This window comes from Tiliqua scincoides, chromosome 7 (genome assembly GCF_035046505.1).
Source record: "Tiliqua scincoides isolate rTilSci1 chromosome 7, rTilSci1.hap2, whole genome shotgun sequence".
NCBI classification, from domain to species: domain Eukaryota; kingdom Metazoa; phylum Chordata; class Lepidosauria; order Squamata; family Scincidae; genus Tiliqua; species Tiliqua scincoides.
Genome location: NC_089827.1, coordinates 43,428,883 through 43,452,284, shown reverse-complemented (window position 1 = coordinate 43,452,284; position 23,402 = coordinate 43,428,883). Strand labels below are relative to the sequence as shown.

Genomic DNA, 23,402 nt, shown 5'->3' with positions numbered 1-23,402 from the left:
TCTGCTAAGATCTGCCACAGAAGTCAGCCATTTGTCAAAAAAATTGCACAAGAAATTCAGTCCCTGTCAAGCGAACTGCATTCCTCAGACTCACATCCACCTCATACTTTCTCCTCGGATAGGTGCCCTCCTTGTTACATGCATGAAAATGTAGCACTGTACACTACATACCTGTGGGTGCACCCCCACAACATAACTGCAAAAACTATGCCATAATGCAGCATTTCTCTTTCCTGCTCATTGCACGTTTTGTTTGATTGTGCCCTCTGCCTCCTCTATGTGATTTGCTGAAAGCTCTCCTTCCTTTTCTTTTCTCCATCTGGGGCTTTGCCTCACAACTTGTTATGCACCTGAGGTGGACATTAAATCATTGCCACCACAGAGCCTGTCATTTCTCATCATGTTAGAATCTCTAGTCAGTAAACAAGGGCCTGTGAGCAGAATATCACCTTCCCAGAGGTCAGAACATTGGGAAGGGCACCCTTCACAACATTCATTCTTTTCGGTGCTTGTGTGAGATTCCCCAGCCTTTGTGTCTCTGGGATTTGAATTTCTTCAACAACATACACACACACAAGCACACATGCATACCCCATGAGAACTATGCCTATAAGTTTGCGTTGTAGCCTTCTCAAATTATCTATCATTCCATACGCTGCACTTGTTACTAAAGTCAAACTGAAACATAGAAGTTCTCTCAGAGTAACACCATGTCATCATATAGCATCATTCCGAGGGAATTTCTGGGTTTTAAAATTGGAAATTATTGCCAGGATTATAGATAGTACCCCCCTTTTTGGTTCCCTTTTGTCCCTGCAAATAATCAAAATGACACCCAACCTTGCTACCTGTGAGTGGGTGATAAAATGGGAGGGGGCTTTCAGCTCAGCCTTAGTTTTCACTGAACCAATAACAATGACCTTGAATCGAAGACCCATGCCAAAAAAGGCAATGGCTTGACTCCAAAGGTCCTCTTAAACTCAAAGACTGTTTCCAATCCAGCAGAAGAGCATTTCATGAGAAAAGTGACCTCAACTCTCCATTTATGCAGCTCTTTCTCAAGGCTTTTTTTTTTTTTTTAATGACCCACTATATGATTTTAAATTATGCTGTTAGCTGTTGGGAAAGTCAGTACTGAAGAGGAATGTACTAAATTATTGAAACTGATACATGTTTTTCACACTGTAATACATTGTGGAACTGTGTGGAGAAAGTTTTCCATCAACACTTGTACAATGGCAATAACTATGGTTTGTCAATTCAGACATCACTCCAAACCATAGCTGGTACAAACCACAATTTGCAGACCCACTTCTTAACACAGATTCTTTAAAATTCTGGTTTACCAAACAATTGCAAACTCAGTTCAGACATCATAGTAAACCATAGTTAAGCTTCCTTAACCATGGGTTGGCATCATATCTGAATAGAGCCAATGCTGTTTAATGGTCTTTCTTTCCCAAAGCAAAATAGTAGTCCTTGTCCATTTCCTTGACACAATGGTCTTTCCATGACCTTATAGGGTTTGGTATCTGGCAGGCTCAATCCAAGGTGAGCAATATGGTGGCAATCTGTGTGTTGATTGGGAATAGGATGTACATGCAACCAACTATGCTTTTAAAAATACTAGTGCTTCTTAAGGCCTTGGAGGCCCTAAAATTAAGCAGAAATTAGAGTTGGGTGCTCTGGAATCACCAGTTGCCAAATCTTTCATTCATCAATTCATCTCAGAATGTGATAGAGACCCAAGTGGCTTTCTTTCATTATAAAGAGTTATTGTTCCTACTCTTACAGAATGAGATATCATCATGGATACTCAACAAAATCACTTCACAGCTCATGATGACACTGGAGAACAATGATTTTGTAACACAGCAAACAAAGGATTTTCGGTACTAAGAAACCAACCATTTCAGTACCTGAGAGCCAGAGGACAGCCCTAATCAATCACCAACTTAGAGCCCAATCCTATCCAACTTTCCAGCTCTGGTGAAGCCTCAATGCAGCCCCAAGGTAAAGGAACAAATATTCCCATACCTTGAGGAGACCTCTGTGACTACCTCCCCACCACAGGATGCATTGCGCACCCCATTGGCAAGGCTGCCCCAGCACTGGAAAATTGGATAGGACTGGGCCCTTAGTTTGTGACCTTAGACCACAGTTTCTTTTACCTGTTTTAATGACCCTTTGGTTCTCAGCAAGATGAATACAACATAGAGGGGAATGCAGATCATAGAGGACAATGCCATCAGCCAGCCCACTGCGATGCCCCATTGTGGATAGTCGTATACGTTGTTATATCTGAGCGGTGTGTATCTAATGAGTGAAAACAGGAACGTTGCCTGAAGACGATAAAAGCAGACAGCATGACAGCTATGATAAGTGGTAAATTAGAAACATGGAGATAGAGGGGAGGAAAGGCACTGTACTGATCTCTTTCACTGGGTGCATCTTACCCTGTCTATTTGAGCCATGGGGAAATATCAGCCAGTGCTGAGTTCCATCAGTACACACTGGATTCGCAGCTCAGTCCTAGCTTCTCAGCGCCCAGGGCTACTGCCGCACCAAAACGGCGACTGCTGCATTCAGTGGGGTAGGGAAGCAATGCCAGGTCTCCTCGGGGTAAGGGAAGGTATCTTCCCTTACCCCATGAAGTGGCCAGGTGGCCTCAATGGTTCTCCTCGAATCTGCACCTGCTATTGAGAAGGTTCAGAATTGAGGAGACCCATGTCGGGTCTCCCAGGCTGGGAGGAGGGTTAGGATATGGTGGCAGAGTCTGCCACCACTTCCACCCCCCACCTGCCCCACCTTCCTCCCACCCCACTCCCACCCCTGCCCCACCATCCTCCCCCCACCCCAGAACACCTTCCCCCTGCCCCAACATTGCTCCACTGCCTGGCGCTCACCCAGAGCTCCGAGTGACATGCAAATGGCCTCCACCCAGCACTGGCTCAGCGCAGGCCTCTGCTGAGCTGGTGCCGGCCCAGCGGTGAGTGATGCAGGTGTGCCTTATGGCATGTTTGAAACACTCAGCACTGGTGCTGGGCCAGCGCTGGCTGGCCTGATAGGATCAGGCCCTCAGTTCAGATTTACCGTATTTTTCGCTCCATAAGATGCACTTTTTCCCCCCCAAAAAGTGGGGGGGAAGTGTGTGCATCTTATGGAGCAAATACTGCAAAAAAAGAGTGCACGTTGGGGACCTTAATGAAGGGGGGATCTTCATGCCAGTTTATGATCCCATTCACCCTAATAAAGAGAGGGATCTTCATGCCAGTTTATGATCCCATTCACCCTAAGAAGGGGGGGGGATGGTTCAAATGTTATTCTGTTATAGTTTATTAAATATTTTACTACACTATTTGGTTCAGAATTTTTTTTTCCCGTTTTCCTCCTCTAAAAAATAGGTGCGTCTTATGGTCAGGTGCGTCTTATGGAACGAAAAATATGGTAGGTTTTATGCTACCAGTGCCAACAGTGCTTTTAGAGCATGTGTAAGGGCATGGTCAAAGCTGAAACTTTTCAGGGGCCAGTCAAGATCACAGGTTAGCTATACCTGAATGTAGATCCAGAGGCCATGCTGTCCTGACGGCAGCTGCTGCAGCTTGAGGTACAGCAAACAGAAAATATGGTTCTGTTGACCCAGCAAGTGTAGAATACCATATTCTGCACCTGTTAGACTGTGGGCCCTTTGGGGTCAGGGAACCATTTCTTAATCTAGCTGTGTAAGCCATTTCGTGAATGCTTTTTGTTGAAAAGCAGCACATACCTTTTCCGAATAAATACACAAACATTCTGCTATGATACTGAATGCATGGTGATTATTACATAAGCTTTCTTATTCACCCTATTTCCAAGGGCTGTGGGTAGGCTGAAATATATCATTTGGCAAAAATTTGTATGAGAAAGGGTATCAAGCACCAGGGAAGAAGGGAGAAAGAGAAGATTATTTCTCTTCTGCCACTGCCACAGCCAGGTTTGAGAGCAGGCAGCATTCTTTTCTGGCTCAAATTACTATGTATATAAAAGAATAATAATGATGGTCCAGTTTGGAATACAGATGCACTTTATAAACATACCAAATTCTACTAACGAAGATCAGAAGGCTCTGAACAGCAGTTCTAGTTGATGACATTTATATCCTGCTTGCCTTCCTCTGTAGAGCTCATAGCAGCAGACATGTGGTACCCAGATGGTCAACCATTCGGGCACTGACCAGAACCAGGTTTGCATGGCTCCAAGCAAGATGGCTGCAATATGTGACCTCCAATCATGCTCTGAGACCCATGTTCCATTTTTTCATTCCAGTTCAAGATTGCCTTGATTAACTGAACCATTATACAAAAGACACTGTGTACCTACCAGACAGACTCCAGGAGTCAACAAGAGCCAGCACAATTTAACCAGCGGCCACGGCCGGTAGCCAATCATGTCCTCAATGTTGTCATAAAAACGATCTGCTCCTGGACATACCATAAAGAAAAATACTTTTTAAAAAAATCATGTGACTGTTAAGGTTAGTTTGGTTGGTGTAGGATCCCTGCTTTGTCCCAATGTGAGCAGATCACAAGAAAACCAGCAAATACAGCAGAGTACTTTCAGCAGATGTATTAGAGCAAGGGATATCACAAGTAGAGTAGTCAGTTAGCAGTCCAAGAGTCAGCATGAAGAGCAGTCAATCAAAGTATAACAAATCCAAATCAGTTTCCAACAATACACAGTCAAAGGTTCAGTCCATAAGTCAGTAATAACATATACATACAGTATCCAGCCTCCTCAGTCACTGGCAGCAGTTCCACAGTTATCTCCAACACCCCTACTGCTGCACTGGAAGCTCCAGCAGACTAACCTTATGTAGTTAGCTTAGCCAATCAGTGCTGGCTTGGTCACACCCAGGGTGTGTCAGTCCCAGGTGCCTGCTGATTCTGCTGATTCAGCAATCTACACCTGCTCCCTGAACCAACTTGTAAGCTGTGGCTCTGCTTCCCTCAGAACTCAAAGCTAACAGTGACAAATTCATGATACTATCTTCTCAAAATCAGCTCAAAAGTTAGAGAAACTGTTTAAAAAAAACAACAACCAAGAAAACCACAACCCTGGGTTATAACTAGTGGCATCACTAGGGTTAGCATCACCTGGTATGGGAGACCAGCGTGTCACCCCCATGATGGACCTCCTCCCATGCAGTGGGCGGGGCAATGACCCAGGTGGTGGATGTGGTGATGTGCCATTGCCCTGCCCCACTGGTTTTTTGGTTATACATTTTGAATAACACAGATATTTCAACATGGTTTTTTTTTCATTGCATTCTGCTGTAAATTATTCATAGAATGGTATATAATATGATGGTATTATTCCTACAAACCGCAATTTTAGTGATTTTGGTCACGTGTACGTGTCACCCCCTCCTCTGTGCACATCACCTGATGCGGCCCGCACTCGCCTAGCAAAGCCACTGGTTATAACTTATACACAGGCATCCCCCTGTATCTGTGAATTTGGTATCTGCCGTTCTCCGTGCCCCCACACCCATCACCTTCCTTTTTGTCATTCGCAAACAGGCAGGTTTCTTGCTTTTACAGATATTAGAACAGGAATGTGACATGCAGGCAGGCAGCCTGAACACTAAAAGGACATAGTAAGAACATTAACAGGAAGCCTTAAACTATACGATAGACCCAAACCTACGGGTGTTGTTCAAAAACCCATGACATCTGGACAGAAGTTAAAGCGTTCAGGCTGCAAGCCAATGCACACTTTCCTGGAAGTAAGCCCAGCTGAATACAGTGGGACTTACTTTAGAGTAAATATGCATAGGTTTGCACTGTCAATTTAGTAAGTGTTATTCATGGAGTTGGAATTCAGATTCTAGGTTTCAAGTACTTGTCTACCTGGCCTATGCCTGACATCAGTGCAGCTAAGCCAATGGCAGCCAAGCTATGATTCCCTCCCATCTTAATGCTGTGACATCAGGGCAGATTAGCCAATTGCAACTACGTAGCAAGGCTAGAAGACAAGGTGGAAGAATAAAAATGCAGCCTGTAATACTAGCAGGCCCCTTGTTAGTAATGGATGAGAAACCCTAGGAAAAGAAAAGTTATATTTTAGACCAAATTTTATGTGTAATATACACCAATTCGTATTATGTTCCATTCCAATTAGCTGCACTGTTAGCACTTTCTTAATCCACTTTGTGCAGAAATGCTTGTATTTCAGCAAACCCACTGAAGGCAAGGATAGCAAAGTAGTAGGAGAAAATGATAAAACCTGACATGACTGGATTTACTGAGTCCTTGAACAGGAGGTTGGCATGCTCTATATTTCAAAAGATGATGAAAAAATTAATCAAGCTTAAGGAGTCATCAGTTCAGCTAGTCAACACTGCTTCCCAGCTCCAGAGAAGCTGGAGGAAGGATGCACTACTCTTTCCACCCCGTCATCTATTTGAAAAGATTATGAACATTGCTGGGGAAAAGGGCTTTGAATGACTCCTTAGGGAGAGTTTTGTTTAAATAGATGAAGGTGTTTGCTCTTAACCTGGACCACCCAAGGCACAGAAGCTGAAACAGCGGCATAAAGCAACAGTCCATGAAAATAAAATGCCCAGTCTGACAACAGCCCAGTTGCACTGTTTCAAGAGTGACAATCCTAATCCTAAATCCACAACATGAATCATGTTACACATGGTTCGTTTTCTTCATGAACCCTGTCTGCAAATACATGCGTTTTGAAATCGGTTCTCCAGAGACTATAACCTGAACTCATCTATCAGATCTGACTTGTGACTCTTTTCAATACAAGCAAGAACTTGTAGGCATTTTGCAGAACTTCTGAAATACCCCTTTATAGCAACTCTGGCCATGTACAATCTGCAGGCTATCTGGTCTCCATTTGTGTTGCCTACTGCAGGGATTGGCTGAGCATATCTGCTTACATAGTCTGTTTTTTTCCTTACTGCAATCCCCATGGTGCTTTAAATGTACACAGCAAGAGAGCATACTAAGGATCTCTTAACAATGAAGGCATAATTAGTCTTTGTTAAATGTTCCTGTCTTGACACTTTTGTTAAGAACATAAGAAGCATCTTAGCAAGATCAGACCAAGTCTGGCATGCTTTGCAAGAATTTCAGCAGCCAGCAGGTAGTGGTCTTTGTGGTCTGTTTAACCTAGTCTACTAGTATACCATGATCAGCTTTTATGTCTACCTTTGGCTTACAGCAGGGGTGTCCAAACTTTTAGGCAAGAGGGCCACATCATCTCCATGACACTATGTCCGGAGCCAGGGAAAAAAAGAATTAGTTTACATTTAAAATTTGAATAAATCTACATAAATGAATATATTAGAGATGGAACCTATATGAATGAATGAAGGTCTCACAATAGCTCATGGCCTATAAAAGGCCTTGCTCAAAGCAAGGCTGGCCTTTCCTTTGCTGCTTCTGCTTCACAGATGTGAAACAGCAAGCAGTGGAAGGAGCCCTCAGCCCGCCGCTCATGCCAGAGGTCCAACAGTCACCCTCACACTGAGAGCAGTCTCTTTGGGCCAGCATGGGCTCCAGCAACTCTCTGGAGGGCCAGAAGCTCATTGGAGACTGGGGCAGATTGGGGGTCCCCGAGGGCCGCAAATGGACCCTGGGTTGGGGTTTGGGCACCCCTGGCTTACAGTGTGCATGGTCAACCTGTGGTATGGGTGCCAAAATACTATAATAGTGATACTTAGCATTTTATAACAAATTTCCAATGAGTGCTTTCTCAGTCATCTTTGTAAGTGCTCTTAAACAGAGACCAGCATGATCATTTCCCCATATTTCAGTATGCCTCTAAATACTAGTTGCTGGAAGAGGCAGCAATAGGGGAAGGCTCTTGTCCTCAAGCCCTACTTCTGGGATTCTTGGGAGGCATCTGGTTGGCCACTGTGGGAGAGGGGATTGATAGCCCTTTGGTCTGATCCAGCTGGGCTCTAGACAGGAAGCTGAGGCTTACCGAAGACAATCACATGACTTTATGGCTGGGTTAAGATATGAACTGAAGGCTTTCTAATTAATGGTCCATAGTTCACCCTCTTAGGTTGCAATCTTAAACACATTTATCTGGGAGTAACAGCTCAATTCTAACTGGGCCAGCTTTAACTGGGCCAGTGGAGCACAGTTCTGCTGTGGTAAAATGGCTTCTGGAGGCATGTAGAGCACATTGCTGGCAGACATTTTAGAAGCACTGCCATCAACTGTGGTGGCACCAGAGACTCACCGCAAGACCAAATGGGAGGGGGATGTGGAGGGTGCGTATCAACAGCAATGGCTCTGCCGATATCCTTCGCTGTGTTTTGGCCCTGACATGCTCCCTTGCTTCTACTTGCACCAGCTAAATGGGTCATGCAGGAGTAAATTAAAGAAATGTTTACTTTCCTCTCTGCCCTTCCATGGTTTCTGGCTACCTGCAGGACCTATGCTCAATCGCTGCACCCTGCAGGCAGCCTATGACTAGATCGGGCTTGCAGAGCCCAATCTTAGGCATGTCTACTCAGATGTAAGTTCCATTATAGTCAATGAGGCTCACTCCCAGGAAAATGTGGGTAAGAGTGCAGACTTGGTCTCATTGAAGACAGTGGGACTTACTTGTAAGTAGACATGTGTAGGATTGTGCTGTTAGCTATTGTACTTAACCAGATCTCTGTATCTGCCTTGGTCTGTTTGGGTGTGTTTGTGCAAGATAGATACATTGATTCAAACATACATGAGACAGGACATGAATTCATTCCAAGGCCACCTACAGTCTTGCCTTGAGCATCCTTTCACCCTATGCCAGCCCGGGTTATCTAAGATTCTAATAGCTTTAACCCAATTTCTTCTCCAGTAGGAGGAGTGTCAATGAGATTTCTTTTGGAACAGCTAATCTCGGAGTTGTATACACTGCCATTGTTAAACACACACATATATATATATTCCCTGGACTGTGTTATGATGACATCTGGCCTCTAATCTAAAAACAAACACCAAAACGAAACATACCGCCCATAAATTCATGCTGGATTTGTCCTTTTTAAAGCAGGATCTTTTTTCTTTTTTTTGTCCCAGTCCCTTTAGGCTCTTCCTTTTGGCAAATGCAAAAGCAGCAGCAAGTTGGCTGCAACCTGCATGATCCTTTCATTGAAATAAAGCCGTATTCAGGAAATCCTCAAATCTTTGCAACAAAGTCTGCCTGACAGGCAGGAGGAACGCTGCCAGGCCGTGGGTGGCGTCGTCACGAATGGCAACAGGCCAGCTTGGAACATGTGTCTTTATTCGCAATGTTTGCTATAATACTTTGCAGTGTAAGCAAAGAGGATCTGGGCTGCCAATCCACAGATCCTGGGGCTGAAGGAAGCAGCATTCTGGGGGCACGAGTTACAGTTTTTGTCCACTGTAACCTGATATTTCATAACATAGTGAGGAGTGGGGGAAAGATGCTTGGGGCATGGGTGAAAAGTGAAGACCACACTCTCTTCTTATACAATTGTTTACGGCTTGCATACAGCAGGCCAGGGGATCTTTCTTTATCATTTCCAGCTGTGCCAACTCATTACAAAATAGCTATGAGCACATTACTGGCTTTGCTAAAGTCCTTCTTTTGCATAAGTAATAGCAGCAGATGCCTCTGGGATGTTATGGGATGGGAGAGTATTTTTCATATGGTGCTTTTAAGGCAGAATGTATGTGAACAAGTTCATTAACCATCTCTTTGGCTTTAAGAACTCTCAGAGAATTGCATTTGGAGAACCCGGGTTGTGATGATGGAATTGCCAAGAAAGTCTCATGAGTTCAACTTTAGGCTTGGAGAAGAATCTGTTTCGTCCCAAATCCAGAAGTATTGCTCAGGTCTGATTCAAGGTGATCTGAGCCACCTTGCATGGAAGCTTTGGTTGGCAACCTTCAGTCTCGAAAGACTATGGTATAAGCCTACAGCACCAGGTATTCCCAGGTGGTCTCCCATCCAAGTACTAACCAGGCCTGACCCTGCTTAGCTTCTGAGATCAGACGAGATCAGGCATGTGCAGGGTAACAGCTGCTGCCTATGGAAGCTTTGGTTGCTCTCAATTCCATCACCAAGCCTTTCCAAAGTGTAGTAAAAAAAGATGAGATCACATTTAAGCCAGCTGATAGAAATGTCACAGCTGGTTACCATCCATGGTAATCATACAGTAATGCACAAACTGCCTTCAGCTTCCTCTTCCACAGTTGGAAAAGTGAGGTATTGAATCTCTAAAATAAAGAATACATCCTTCCCAACATTAGAAATTACTGCCAATAACAAGACAGCAGAAAACTATCACTAAAACAGATTGAAGGCAGATCTGGGGAGGCAAAAAGAAGGGAGGCAGGAGGTCTGGCTCAGTTGATAGAGCTGCCACATTGTATGCCTGAAGATCTGAGGCTGTCAGTTTGAAACAACTGGAAGTATCTGAAAACTGAGGACATGCTGATATACTGATGAGCTGACCCTTGGTGGCAGAGAGGAGTTGACGTCAAGAGGCCAGACTGGGAAGGAATCCAGCTGGAATGTTCTATGAAAGACTAGAACTACAGGTTGAGACTAATTATTTGTGTGGGTTCTGTTCCAAGCACTCACTTGGATTTTAAAAAACGCACTATAGCAAATCAATTTAAAAAACAAAATTTCTTTGCTCCAGTGATTGAAAAACAGCCTTGCTGACCTTTTGACTCTAAGATAAGAGTCATTAAGAAGACAATCCATCAGCACTTCACTCAGCCCCTCCCTTCACCAATGCAAAATGATCACCTTTCTTTCACGTGCTGGGGGAAGGGAGGGGTCCCTAGGAGAGAGAAGGACTGACAGATTGTTGGCCTGCTGCCCTGTCTCTCTCTCATTAAGGAGGCTGTTGTTAAAGGACTGTTCAGTTTTTAAAACTGATTTTAAAGGGATGCATTTTTTCCCCTTCTCCAGGGATCAGCACATTCTTTCTCATTTGCAGGGGCCATTCATGTTGAGTCAAAGTCATGTATAAAAAATCCGTGTATAAATAGGCTGGACCTGTATTCAATTGTAAAAATCCCTACAGGAGTTTAGAACAGCCTGCTTATGTAAACCACCTTGGATTAAAGTCTGAGAAGAAATCTGATGACCAAGAAAGGCGGTATATAAATTATTATTATTATTATTATTATTATTATTATTATTATTATTATTATTATTATTATTATTATATTCCTTCACATAATGTGTAATTAATTCATGTGATGGCTACTACCAGAGATGGCTTTAAAAGGGTACTTCCAGGCTATAAAAAGACTATTGGTTTTGAGAGCTGAATAGACCCTCCAGGTCCCTAGTATAACACTGAAAACATGCTGCTTGAAGGGAAACAAGCAGGAAGGCTTTACTGCCTTCATGCATCTGGTTGGTTATGGTAAGAAAACAAGTTACTGAACTAGATGAACTTTTGTCTGATGCATCCAGGATAGTCTTATGTTCTTAGGGGTGGAATGGTCCTGATTCTTAAAGGAAAGTCTCTACACTGTAGGCAAGCCCCTGAGATGAACATCCAGGTGCATGAGGCACACACTCTACTCCTTAGAAGGATATTTTAACATCTCCCTTGTGGTAGTTCAGACTTTACATTCTACTTACCATAAATCCAGCCAACACAGATGACTTCAAAAATCGCAAGGAAGAGAAGGCACGTGCCGCTGGCTGCATAATAATCAAACAGTTGGAAGATGTACATTCCACCCTACAAGAGCATCAAAGGGGGCCAGTAAGAAAAAGACAATTTGCAGAAAACCAGAGCCAAACATGGCAAGAGGCAGAAGGGCTACAGAGATTTAGGGCCCAAAACTAAACACTACACACCGGCTCAGCAGCGGTGCGCATGGTCGCAAAAGTGCCAAAAGGCACGCTTGTGGGCCCTCAGCACTGGCTGAGCATAAGCTAGCCCAGCACCAGGTACTGCTGGGATAGCACCAGGGGATGCCCATTGCTCCATCACTTTGCAGTCGCCAGAACTGCTGGGAGGAAGAGAGGGAGGTGGGGGTGTGAGGGAGGTGGGGAGGAGGTGTTCTAGGGCGGGGGAGGTGGGTGCAGGGTAAGGAGGAGGTGTGTTGGGAGAGGGAGTGGAGCAGGTGGAGGGCAGGACTGGTGGAGCTGAACTCCACTGGATCCTGAGCTCCGTGTCAGGTCCCGTGGCCCAGCATGGAGCTCTCCAATTCTGCAACAGCTCCACAGCTGCCGTAGAATCAAGTAGCCCCATTGTGGGGCTACTTCCTTTCCTCGGGGAAAAGGGACAAATGTCCCCTTCTCCTGAGGAGACGGTGGCTACCCAGGGAGTGCTGGATGCCGCGGCAGCCATTTTTGCCACTGTGGCAGCCCTGCGCTCTGGGCAGCTCAGGATTGGGCTGTTAACAGGCACAGAAGAAGGTGTCTTGCTATAACTCATTTCTGAGTGTTGCGCATGCCTAGTTATGTACTGTAACTGTTATCATCACTGCTTTTAGGTATTACCCGCTCAGTGGAGAGGTTCATTACCCTCCCACCTCCCTGCACACATACACATATCATTATGATTCCACAACCACTATCTTTGTTAAGGGACACAAGTTGCATGTTCTGGTCCCATAGCTGGAGTTTTCCATGGTACACCCCTGCAACCAGCTAAGATCAACAACCACTTTGTAAATGGTTCACATTCATCAGTCACTTCTCCTTATCTAGCTAGCCCTACCTCCAAGGAGCTTAGAAGAATGGTGAGCATTCGGTGCAAGCAGCTCACAGGGAAACTATATTTCTCAGGGATCACCTGCACTGGCCACACTACAAAGGAAAGCCCTCCCTCCATCCCTTCCACTTGTTGCTGCCAGGGCAGCAGCAGGATAAGTCAGTGGAAGGAGTTTGGAAAAACATTGGTGGCAGGGTGGGATGGCTCAGAAATAAGCTGCTTCCTGAGTTGTAGGGTAATAGCTCAGTTTACTCTGAACTTAGCCTGGAGGCACTCAATAATCCTGAGTTTTACATAATACATGAATAATACATGAAGTTTTACCCAGTCCACAGGTCTATGTGAGACAGGTTAGGTTAAGAGAGAGTGGCTTGCCCCAAACCAAACTGTGAGCCTTGCGGCTGAGAAGGAATTGAGCCCATGTTCTTGCCCATGTCCTTCCAGCCCCAAGTCTAAAGCCAGCCCTGTCTCTGCTATGATGGTCTGGCTTTGAAGGGCCTTGTGTTCCATTGAGGGATGGAGCAGACATCCGCACCACACTTCAGCTATAACGCTTCTGCGGTCCTCTGAGTCTGTTATAAGAGAAAGCTATTAGAATGCTGCTGCCTCTGGAGCTGTCCAAGGTCTAGTGGCACCCTATATCTCACCTGAGACTCTCCTTGCAGCCTGCTCCCCTCCAGCTACCTGCTACCTGTTTCTGCTGTTGGGCTCTGGCTCGCTGCTTGAAAGCTCATCAGAGCAGTATCCCAGTTCTGTTCAAAATGAACCTCAGTGAAATGCCCATTTGCATCAAGTAGCACCAAACACTACCCTTTGGAGGTGTAACTTTTCAAAGGGAGAGAAGCTCACACTCCAGGATTGCTCCAGGAAAACCCTGATTCCTGGTGAGTAAACACTAACTCTTCTTTTGAAGGGCATCCCCCAAACCTCTCCATAATGGGGACAAAGTACCAAGGGACAGTCATTTACTTGGGATAGGTGCTGGAAAAATGGGACAGATGGAGCACATGCAAATGTAATTTGCATGACTGCTTCTAACCACAATCTAAAGTGCTGGAGAGAGGTCCATAATAACTTTGCTGTACTCTGCCAGGGTGTGCTGGATGATGGGCATCTTTCACAAACATTTCTACTCACCTCCTATTGCCTTCAATGGCTTACCTCAGTGACCAGTAGCAAGCCAAACAGGTAACATATCACTGCAATGGCCAGGATCAGCAGTTCCCTACGCCCTTTCTTGCGGAACATTTCTGGGAACAGGTCAACAGTGGCTGTCACCAAGCTCTCCACGCAGACAAACTATGGAAGAGATAACTACTATTAGGAGGCAACCCAAATGCCCTTGTTTTCCTTTCCTGACCCTTCCTCTCCCCAATGTCCTTTTCTTTCAGTGATGGCCTCTCCATACATACATTTCCAGCACATGGGGAGTGGGGCACAGAATGAAGAACCTCCCTAGGTTGCTCCCAGGTGTATCTTCTGGTAGAAGTTCTGTCTGCGCATCTGTCAGCATATGAAGGATCTGGCCTATACAAGCAACAGTTTTCAAGTGGCAGACCAGAGAGGAATCTGGATTGCATTCTTTGTGCAACCAATTGTATGTGACTGTCCTGCTACAGACTGAAGTGTTTGGGGAGTCAAGGAAGGCCCATTGGTAGGAACACATGCTTCATATGCAGAAGGTCTGGATTCATTTTCCAGAATCTAGAGGTAAGGCTGGGAAACCCTAGAGCAGGGGTGCCCAAATCCCTGCCCAGGAGTCATTTGTGGCCCTCAGGGACTCCTAATCCGGCCCGCGGGGAGCCCCTAGTCTCCAATGAACCTCTGGCCCTCCAGAGACTTGCTGGAGCCTGTGCAGGCCCAACGCAACTGCTATCAGCATGAGGGCAACTGTTCAACTCAGGGCCTCTGAGAGGAATTTTATCAGGGGGTACAAAGTTTCTTTTGGGTCCCTTTACAAAGGGGGAGGGGTGAAACAGAACAGGGGGAGGGTGGTGACGGGCAAGCAGAATGGGGGCAGGGAGGGGTGAAACAGGATGGGGGAGGGTGGAGACAGCTGGAAAACTCTTTGGAGCCCATGTCTACCAACCCATGTGGAATCCGTAGTGTCCCCAGCATCCCGTGTGGGCAACAAGTCTGAGTAGATAGGAAAATGTAGGATCTCAGGAAATTTCTGGGCCCCCTCCTTTGGCTCATGGCCCCCTTTTTGTCCCTCGGCCCAGATACAAATTACTTCTTTTACCCCCCTTTCCTAGGCCCTGGTTCAACCTCTCACTTGAGCTGCAGGCCGAGGGCTCCTTCCACTGCTTACTGTTTCACATTTCACTCTTCCATGTTCTAGCTCAGCACTGTCTGCCATCTTTCTGCTCTGTCCTCCTCTTCCTTTTCCAAACCAGGGAGTGGAAGGAGATGGAGGAGCAGTGGAGGCAAATAGATGGACAGAGATGGGTAATCCTCCATTAATCTGTTGCCTGGTTCAGTTGGCCTCATGGATGGGCCAGCCTTGCATGAAGTTCCTCTTTATAGATCTGCAAGCTATAGTACAGCACCTGAGCTTAGATGAAACTGAGAAAAGAAATGTGTTTTTTTTTCCATACTTGACTGTCCAGCCCCAAGAAGATCAGCATAAGGAAGAATAAGCAAGACCAGAGCTGAGGCAAGGGCATCATTGTTACAGCTTTTGGGTAGGCGATGAAGGCTAGGCCAGGACCTGTCAATCAAGCAAAAGTGAAAGAACACAAGTTTCACTACCATCAATCTCCAGAAGAATGCAAAAACTGGACTGACATTTTTCAGAAAAATGTTCACTTAGTGTGGAGCTGCCTTTCCAGGCACAAGATAGTGAGAATGATGACAAGGAAATTGTTTTTCTATCCAAGTCCTCCACATTTCTTTCCTGGGGGCCGTTAGAGAATGAATTCTGCCAATCCAAATGGAGTTAGCAGGATGAGTGTGTAGCAGGCATAATCTGCATGATGCATGTTTCTGAGATTCTTGCTCTCTCCCCATGCAACTGTGATACTGAAAATTGTTAAAATAAAATACTAACTGATATTTAAATAATATTTTCCCAAAATGGCCAATGCTCTTTTGAATAGATGATCTCAATAATCCTTACAACCATGCTGTAAGGGAGAGAAGTACCCTCCCTCCCCACATTTGCTATGATAGATGGGAGTTACTGAGTTACCCCAGTTATCAAAGGCTACTGAGAAAACTCCACAGTCAGGGAATTAGAGGGTAGGTCCTCTCCTGGATTGAGAACTGGTTGAAGACCAGGAAACAGAGAGTGGGCAATGGGCAATTTTCACCATGGTGTGCCCCAAGGATCTGTCCTGGGAGTAGGTGTCAAAGGGCAATTTTCCAGTATTTGACATTAGGTTTGGTGTTGAGCCACTCTATGCATGTGCCAGTGCTCTGGGGCTCCCCTGGAGTCTGTGTCAGTGGCCCTCCGCACAACTCCTTTTAAGATTAAAAGGCTCTGGAGACCAAAACATTTGAGAACCGCACCTTTAAGGAGATCAAAACATTGTATGGAACAACAGCGGACTGTCATATGGAACTCACTGACACAAGATGTGATGATGGCCACTGGCTGAGATAGATTCAAAAGGAGATAGATGGATAACAGATTTAGCAGGGGTTATTGATCCTGATAGCTAAATTGAACCTCCTGGCAGCATATCTCTGAACACCTGCTGCTGGGGAATTTTGTTGTTTCCAAACCCTGCTTTTTCCTCATGGCATCTGTTTAGCCACTGCAGAACTAGAAGGGTTGTAATTTAGGTTTCCACCCCTCCAGCTATTTTACCCTCCCAATAACCCTGCGAGATAGGTTAGACTGAGAGGTCACAACTGGTCTAAAATCATCCCACTGAACTTCATGGCTAGGGGTGAATTTGAACATTGGGTTCCCAGTCTGAGTCCAGCAACTTTAACCACTATACCATACTACACTGCACTGGCTTGCATAATGGTCCGTAACAGAAGTCAGGGAAACCCAAGCATTTCACTTACAAAATGAAGCACATGCTCTGAGAAAGGGGCCAAGGATTTCTTGCCTGGGCCCAATTCAGCCTTGGGTCTGACACAAAAATGTATACTGGCTAATAAGCGGGGGTGGGCCAGCTCCAATCAAGTTAGAGCCTGAGGGCACAAGCCTAACCAGGTCTACTCAGAAGTAAGTCCTATTTTGTTCAATGGGGCTTACTCTCAGGATAGTATGGTTAGGATTGCAGCCTGAGAACATAAACTGTTTGACATACAACGAAAGACATTTCCTTCAGTAGCCCTGACAACTTTTGTTGATATGCTTTGGGCCAGGGCCAGCTTATCCATGAGGCCAACTGAAGTGGTTGCCATCAGGCAGCAGATTAGTGGGGGGTATCTGTGTCCACCTTCTGCCCCCCCTCCCCGTGCTCCTCCTCCTCTTTCCACTTCCTAGATTGGAAGATGAAGGAGAGAGAGGAAGAGCGGGACAGAGAGGATTACAACATGTGGGGGGGAGAGTGATGAGCTAGAACATTGGAGAATGCAATGGATTGTGCAATATTGGGTAGGGGGGCAGTATTTGGCATGTCACCACAGGTATCAGGAGCTCTTGGGCCCTACTTAGGATCACTGTGGGGGGAGGGAAGCAAGAGGGGTGGTTTCTACTCCTTCAAAGCCAGGCTGTGGCTTATACTCTCCTTACAGTAGCTACCATATGCTTACCTGATTCAGCCACTTCTGAGATGGGCACCCCCTGTTCCTGTGCCATGAAGCCCAGGACAGAGAAAATGGCAAACCCTGCCACAAAGCTGGTGGCACTATTGAGGAAGCAGAGCATAAAGCAATCCCTGTTGAAGTAAATCCAGAGAGAGAGAGAGAGAGAGAGAGAGAGAGAGAGAGAGAGAGAAATCAAAAGAATCATTTGCAATGGCAGATTGCCTTGTTCTTTGAATGTGTGTGGCTGGTGTTTGAACACAGAACACAGGTAGTCAGCCTAAGGCAAGAATGATGCACTGACAGCAAGGATTTCTGGATCTCCAGGACAAGGGCAGGAGAGCTCATCAGCCTTGGCTGCAGCACAGAATCAGGTGATTGTAATCCTACTGTGAAGGGGATAAAGTATGGAATTCCCTCCCCTGTTGTCCTGATTCTGGTGCCTTCCTTTAAGTTAGGAAAAACACACATGTGCCCAAACCACATATTTATCATACTGTGTAATTTAGCCCTTAGGCAATGAGTTCCAAAGATTTCACTTTTTTTATGATGTTTTGACACTTTTGCCTCTTACTGGTTTATTTGCTTTTGCCATTTTTATTGTGACTATTTTATTGTGACTCCTATCGGTCTCTCCGCCAATATGCTCTAATGCATTTTTTTTAACCTGCTGCCATGTTATTTTGCATGGATACTTTATTCGCTGCCTGATGAATTATGCTGAGATGGAGTTTTAACTCACGTTACCTTTATTGTAATTGTTTTAGGTTGTTGGCTGCCTTGTGCAGTTCTGCAAACAACTGGGAAAGTGGGTTATACATTCTTAAAACAAACAAATACAAAAGCGGCTAGGGGACGGTCTGCAGAAATTCAGAGGTAGCAGTTGTTTTCCTACCTGTAGCAGTTGTTATGATATTTGTTGTAGCTGCCTAAAGCAGTCAGGCATCCCTGGCAAATGGCATAAGAGAAGAAGATCTGAGTGCCTGCATCCATCCACACCTGCAGGAAGAAAAAGACAACCAATTCCAGATTTGTTTCCACACGTAAACGACAATGGCCTGACAGAGAGTGCATCAAGTGAGATCCCAATCACACAGCTGCTGTGCTCACTCCTTGTTTGTACCCATGGGACTATGGCGGTTTGAGCAAGTGTGGGAAGCTCTTCCCTCACTCAGATTCATTCTCGGTGAAAAGAAGCCACAGTTCCTACCCATCCTAGCAATGGGAAGGGAGAAAAGGAGGTTACTTGTCTAACTGACAGGGGTGTTGCAAGGATTACTGAGATCATGTATACAGTGACGGGACAACTGCCTCCTGGAAAACCGTGTCCTTGTCAAATGGGTCCCAGTATTTGTCATTTGCGTCCCAGACATTTGTGTCTCAATACATGTATCTTTATATTCAATTAATTTTTTATTTTTAAAAAACAAAGGTTGGGTTAGGTTTAGGGTTAGCGTTAGGGCTCGGATAAGAGGCCTAGCATATATAACATGGGTTTTGTTGCCTGGTTACAGTGGGATGCAAATGTCCAGGGACTGCAAAGACTGGGATGCATTTGACCAGGACACAAACATCCAGGATGCAAATACCCTAGCACCCACATATACTTTTATTTATGCCTGCTCAACTGGCTTCCCAGATAGCTCCTATACCAGTTGATGTTCATGCCAAGGGACCCTCTGCATGGAAGCACTCCTAGATGGCAAATGGGACGAGAAAGAGCCCCTCCCTCTGTTTTACCATGGTTTGGGGAGAAAACTTCCTTTGTGGGAGCAGTGCATCTGTCCTGTTTTGGTTTTTGAAGGCACCCAAGGGTGCGTGGCTTACTTCTTTCCTGCGCTGAGGATTCTCCAGATCACTTCACCATGAAGTGTAGCTGCCCAGTGCCATTAACCAATCCCATATAACATTCTGGATATAATTTTATAATCTAGTTTTTTTATTTTTTTTATTTTTTTACTTTCTGTCTAGCTATCTAATGAACACACCCTGCAACTTTCAACTTTTTATCATAAATGTACAGTAAACGCTAATTTCACTGATCTATAGCAGGGGTGCCCAAACCCTGGCCCTGGGGCCACTTGCAGCCCTTGAGGACTCCCAATGCAGCCCTCAGGGACACCCTAGTCTCCAATGAGCCTCTGGCCCTCCGGGAAACTTGCTGGAGCCCACACTGGCCCGACACAACTGCTCTCAACATGAGGGCAACTGTTTGGCGACTGTTTGACCTCTCACATTAGCTGTGGGATGAGGGCTCCTTCCAGTGCTTGCTGATTCACATCTGTGATGCAGTAGCGGCAGCAAAAAAAAAAAAGGCCGGCCTTGCCTTGTGTGAGGCCTTTTATAGGCCTTGAGCTATTGCAAGACCTTCATTCATTCATATAAGTTCCACCTCTAGTATATTAGTTTATGTAAACTTATGTAAATTTATTCAAATTTTAAATGAAAATTAATTCTTTTTTTCCCCGGCCCCTGACACAGTGTCAGAGAGATGATGTGGCCCTCTTGCCAAAAAGTTTGGACACCCCTGGTCTATAGGTTTGTAACTGTGGAGCTGCAGAATATGTAGCAATATTTCAGATACTCTTGACAGTGCACAGCTGACAAGATAACTATGCCATTTTCACAGGGTTCTCTTTGCTAGGAACTCTGGCCTCTCTGGGGAAATTCTGATGTTATCTATGAGAAACTCAAGCCAGATCCCAGTAAATTAGAAGAGACATTATCTTTCTCTTTTTTAATCATTTTCACTTAAGGCTCGGCAAAACCATCTGTCAAGTGCTGAATATTTAATAGAGGCAACCGCATTTGCTGCGCCTTAAGTGGCAATGGCCGAGTGTGTCCATATTTTATGTTGCTCTGGCGAACAGCACTGCTCCCACAAAGCAAGACTCCAGCTGCCCTTTCAGATGGGTTATTGCCTTGAAGGGGGAAAGCTAAGAAAGGCTTGGGAGGAAACTGAGGTAGCCTTGTCCAGAATCCAACAATCTTCATCTCTGATGAGTAATGAGCTATAATATCCTGGCATAAAATTTATATCACTAGGTAGGGGAGAGCAGAATTTGGCACACCACGTCAGCTGCCAGGAGATCTTGGGCCAGCCATACAGAGGTCTTTCCCAGTCCCATTACCTGAGACCTTTCTAATTGGAGATGCCCCATACTGAAGCTGGGAGCTTATGCATGTGCTCTACCACTGAGCAATAACTCCAGTTGTATCACATGATATCTGAATTACTAAGTTATTCTGTCAAGTGAAGTTGTACCCTCTGCCATGCTTTATTTTAGTAAGTCATGTCTGTTTTTTAAAATCGGCAACTATTTCCTATATGATTTAAAAGCTGCTTTGACTCTTTTATTAGAAGTGGGACATAAATGCATTTCACAACAAATAAATAGTAAGCAATATTTTATACTTGCACGGGCATGTTACTGCAGCATTGTTATGTTTACTCCTCTTGATCTCCCAGGCAGGCAATCTGAAATCTACCCAACACAATCTACCTCGCTGGATCAGAAACAGCCATGACTTACCTGCGGATCGGCAAGTCTAGAAATGTCTGGGCTCAAGTAAAACATGATCCCTTCTGTGGCACCAGGCAGTGTGACTCCCCGAACCAGCAGAACAATTAGCATCAAGTAGGGGAATGTGGCAGTGAAATAGACAACCTGAAAGCAAGCAGAACATGGCTTCAGTTTCACAGTCCGTATTAAAATATAACGGTGGTCAAAACAACTGTGAAAATATGACATGGGGGAGAAAGTCCCCTTGGCCACCAGAACTGTCAGTCACCACAAGCAGAAGAGAACTCAGTTAAACATATATGTATTACACTGGCTGGACAACAATAACAACATTCACCTGTGCCTTCCCGCTTGCTCCCAGCCTCTTCTGCTGCTCACCGGAGCAAATAAGTCGGCAGGAGGGGTGGCAGGAGTGGGCAGGAAGGGCAAAATGGGGTGGGGGTGGGCTGTCAGATTGTGTGCAAACACTTGCTTTTCAGAAATTGGTGGGGGGGGGGTGTTCATACGGTACAGTTGTCACTGCCCACAGTACACATGTTCATTTTGTGTGTGTACTTTCCACCAGTTTGGCAGTCATTGAAAAAGTCTAAAACTAGCCTACAGGACTGTGATCCTGTGTTGTATGCATGCATACCGCTGACACCTATTGGATAGTGCCTATAGCAAGAAACATACTTTCTTCTGAAACACCTCAGTTTACATTCTGGCATATAAATTATCTTTTCCATTGCTGTCAGACCAAATTATTGAAGTAAACGGGTCTTAACAACAGGTATTCTCGAGTCCTTCCAAAGTTTAGCAACACACATCTCTGCTGCAACAAAGAAGTATGGAACTAGGTCTTAATTCTCCCACTGAAGATGATGCCATTTTCAGCAGCATCCTGTGTTATCCCTATGCAGTTCCATCTACTTGAGTGATAACATTAATGTGTGACCAATTATTACATTTTGAAACAGTAGGCAAGAAGACACCCTTTGCAACCACGGCCTCTGTGTGTGATAAAACAAATGATTTCTAGGGAGATCCCATTACAAAAGTGATCTTAGGTTCCTACTTGATTTTTTTCTTCTTCTTGGGCTAGATCAGATAATGCCTATCCTCCAGTCCGGGGGTGCCCAAATCCCGGCCCAGGGGCCACTTGCAGCCCTCGGGGGTTCCCAATCTGGCCCGCAGGGAGCTCCCAGTCTCCAATGAGTCTCTGGCCCTCCAGATACTTACTGGAGCCCGTGCTGGCCTGATGCAACTGCTCTCAGCATGAGGATGGTTGTTCAACCTCTCACCTGAGCTGTGGGACAAGGGCTCCCTCCACTACTTGCTGTTTCACGTCTGTGATGCAACAGTGGCAGTGAAGGAAAAGCTGGCCTTGCTTTGTGCAAGGCCTTTTATCGGCCTTGAGCTACTGCAAGACCTTCATTTATTCATATAAGTTCCATTTTTAATAAATTCATTTATGTAAATTTATTCAAATTTTAAATGTAAATTAATTCTTTTTTCCCCCAGCCCCCGACACAGTGTCAGAGAGATGATGCAGCCCTCCTGCCAAAATGTTTGGACACCCCTGCTCCAGTCTGTAGAGGCCCATCAGGTAGGGGGGACTGAGGGCCCAATCCTATCCAACTTTTCTGCACTGGTGCAACCACAATACAGCCTCGAGGTAAGGGAATAAATGTTCCCATACCTTGAGGAGGCCTCTGCCTCCCCACCACAACAGTGTTTCTCAACCTGTGGGTCGGGACCCACTAGGTGGGTCGTGAGTTGATTTCAGGTGGGTCTCCATTCATTTCAATATTTTATTTTTAATATATGGTATGGGACTGCATTTGGGAAAATGTTACAGACCTGTACTTTTAACAAGCTACTATGTTGTATATTCTTTTAACAATGATACTCAATGGGACTTACTCCTGGGTAAGTGCGGGCAGGATTGCAGTCTAGGATTGTTAAAAATTTTCCTACTTGATGATGTCACTTCTGGTCATGACATCACTTCCAGTGGGTCCTGACAGATTCTCATTCTAAAAAGTGGGTCCCAGTGCTAAATGTGTGAGAACCACTGTACCACAGGATGCAGTGCATGTCCTACTGGCATAGCTGCACTGGTACTGGAAAATTGGATAGGACTGGGCCCTGAATGAGCACCAGTTCTCCCTACCCATTCAGTAGGTCTGCCCCACCTCCAACATCCCATAGACTACTCAAATAAAATTCAATTTGCATAGGCCAAAATTACATGGGGTCAAATTACATGGGCCAAAATTACACAGCCAATTTCTTCAGTAAAATCCAGTAATCAAATGTGCAATTACCTACAGTCATTGGAGCATTAGTGTATAGGCTGTATTTTAAACTGATGTAAGCTACTTGGACTCTTTTAAAGACCCAAAGGCAGGGTACAAATGGCTAAATAGATAGACAGATATCACAGGGGTAATGGAAGTGGGGCAGAAAGGCTGAGTGGACAAGGA

General features: G+C 45.2%; 1 protein-coding gene and 1 pseudogene across 1 annotated transcript in view; both read right to left on the bottom strand.

Annotated features, from left to right (window-relative positions):
- LOC136657531 (sodium- and chloride-dependent betaine transporter-like) overlaps positions 1-23,402 on the bottom strand; it is a 43,631-nt gene that overhangs the window by 3,581 nt on the left and 16,648 nt on the right. The window contains exons 6-13 of the mRNA XM_066634445.1: positions 20,944-21,078; positions 18,306-18,409; positions 17,420-17,544; positions 15,304-15,416; positions 13,868-14,005; positions 11,623-11,725; positions 4,360-4,460; positions 2,172-2,342 (exon numbers count right to left, since the gene is read on the bottom strand). Coding sequence (XP_066490542.1) covers positions 2,172-2,342; positions 4,360-4,460; positions 11,623-11,725; positions 13,868-14,005; positions 15,304-15,416; positions 17,420-17,544; positions 18,306-18,409; positions 20,944-21,078 — 990 coding nt within the window. The remainder of the gene's footprint in view (positions 1-2,171; positions 2,343-4,359; positions 4,461-11,622; positions 11,726-13,867; positions 14,006-15,303; positions 15,417-17,419; positions 17,545-18,305; positions 18,410-20,943; positions 21,079-23,402) is intronic.
- Positions 9,930-10,046, bottom strand: LOC136657723 (5S ribosomal RNA; annotated as a pseudogene).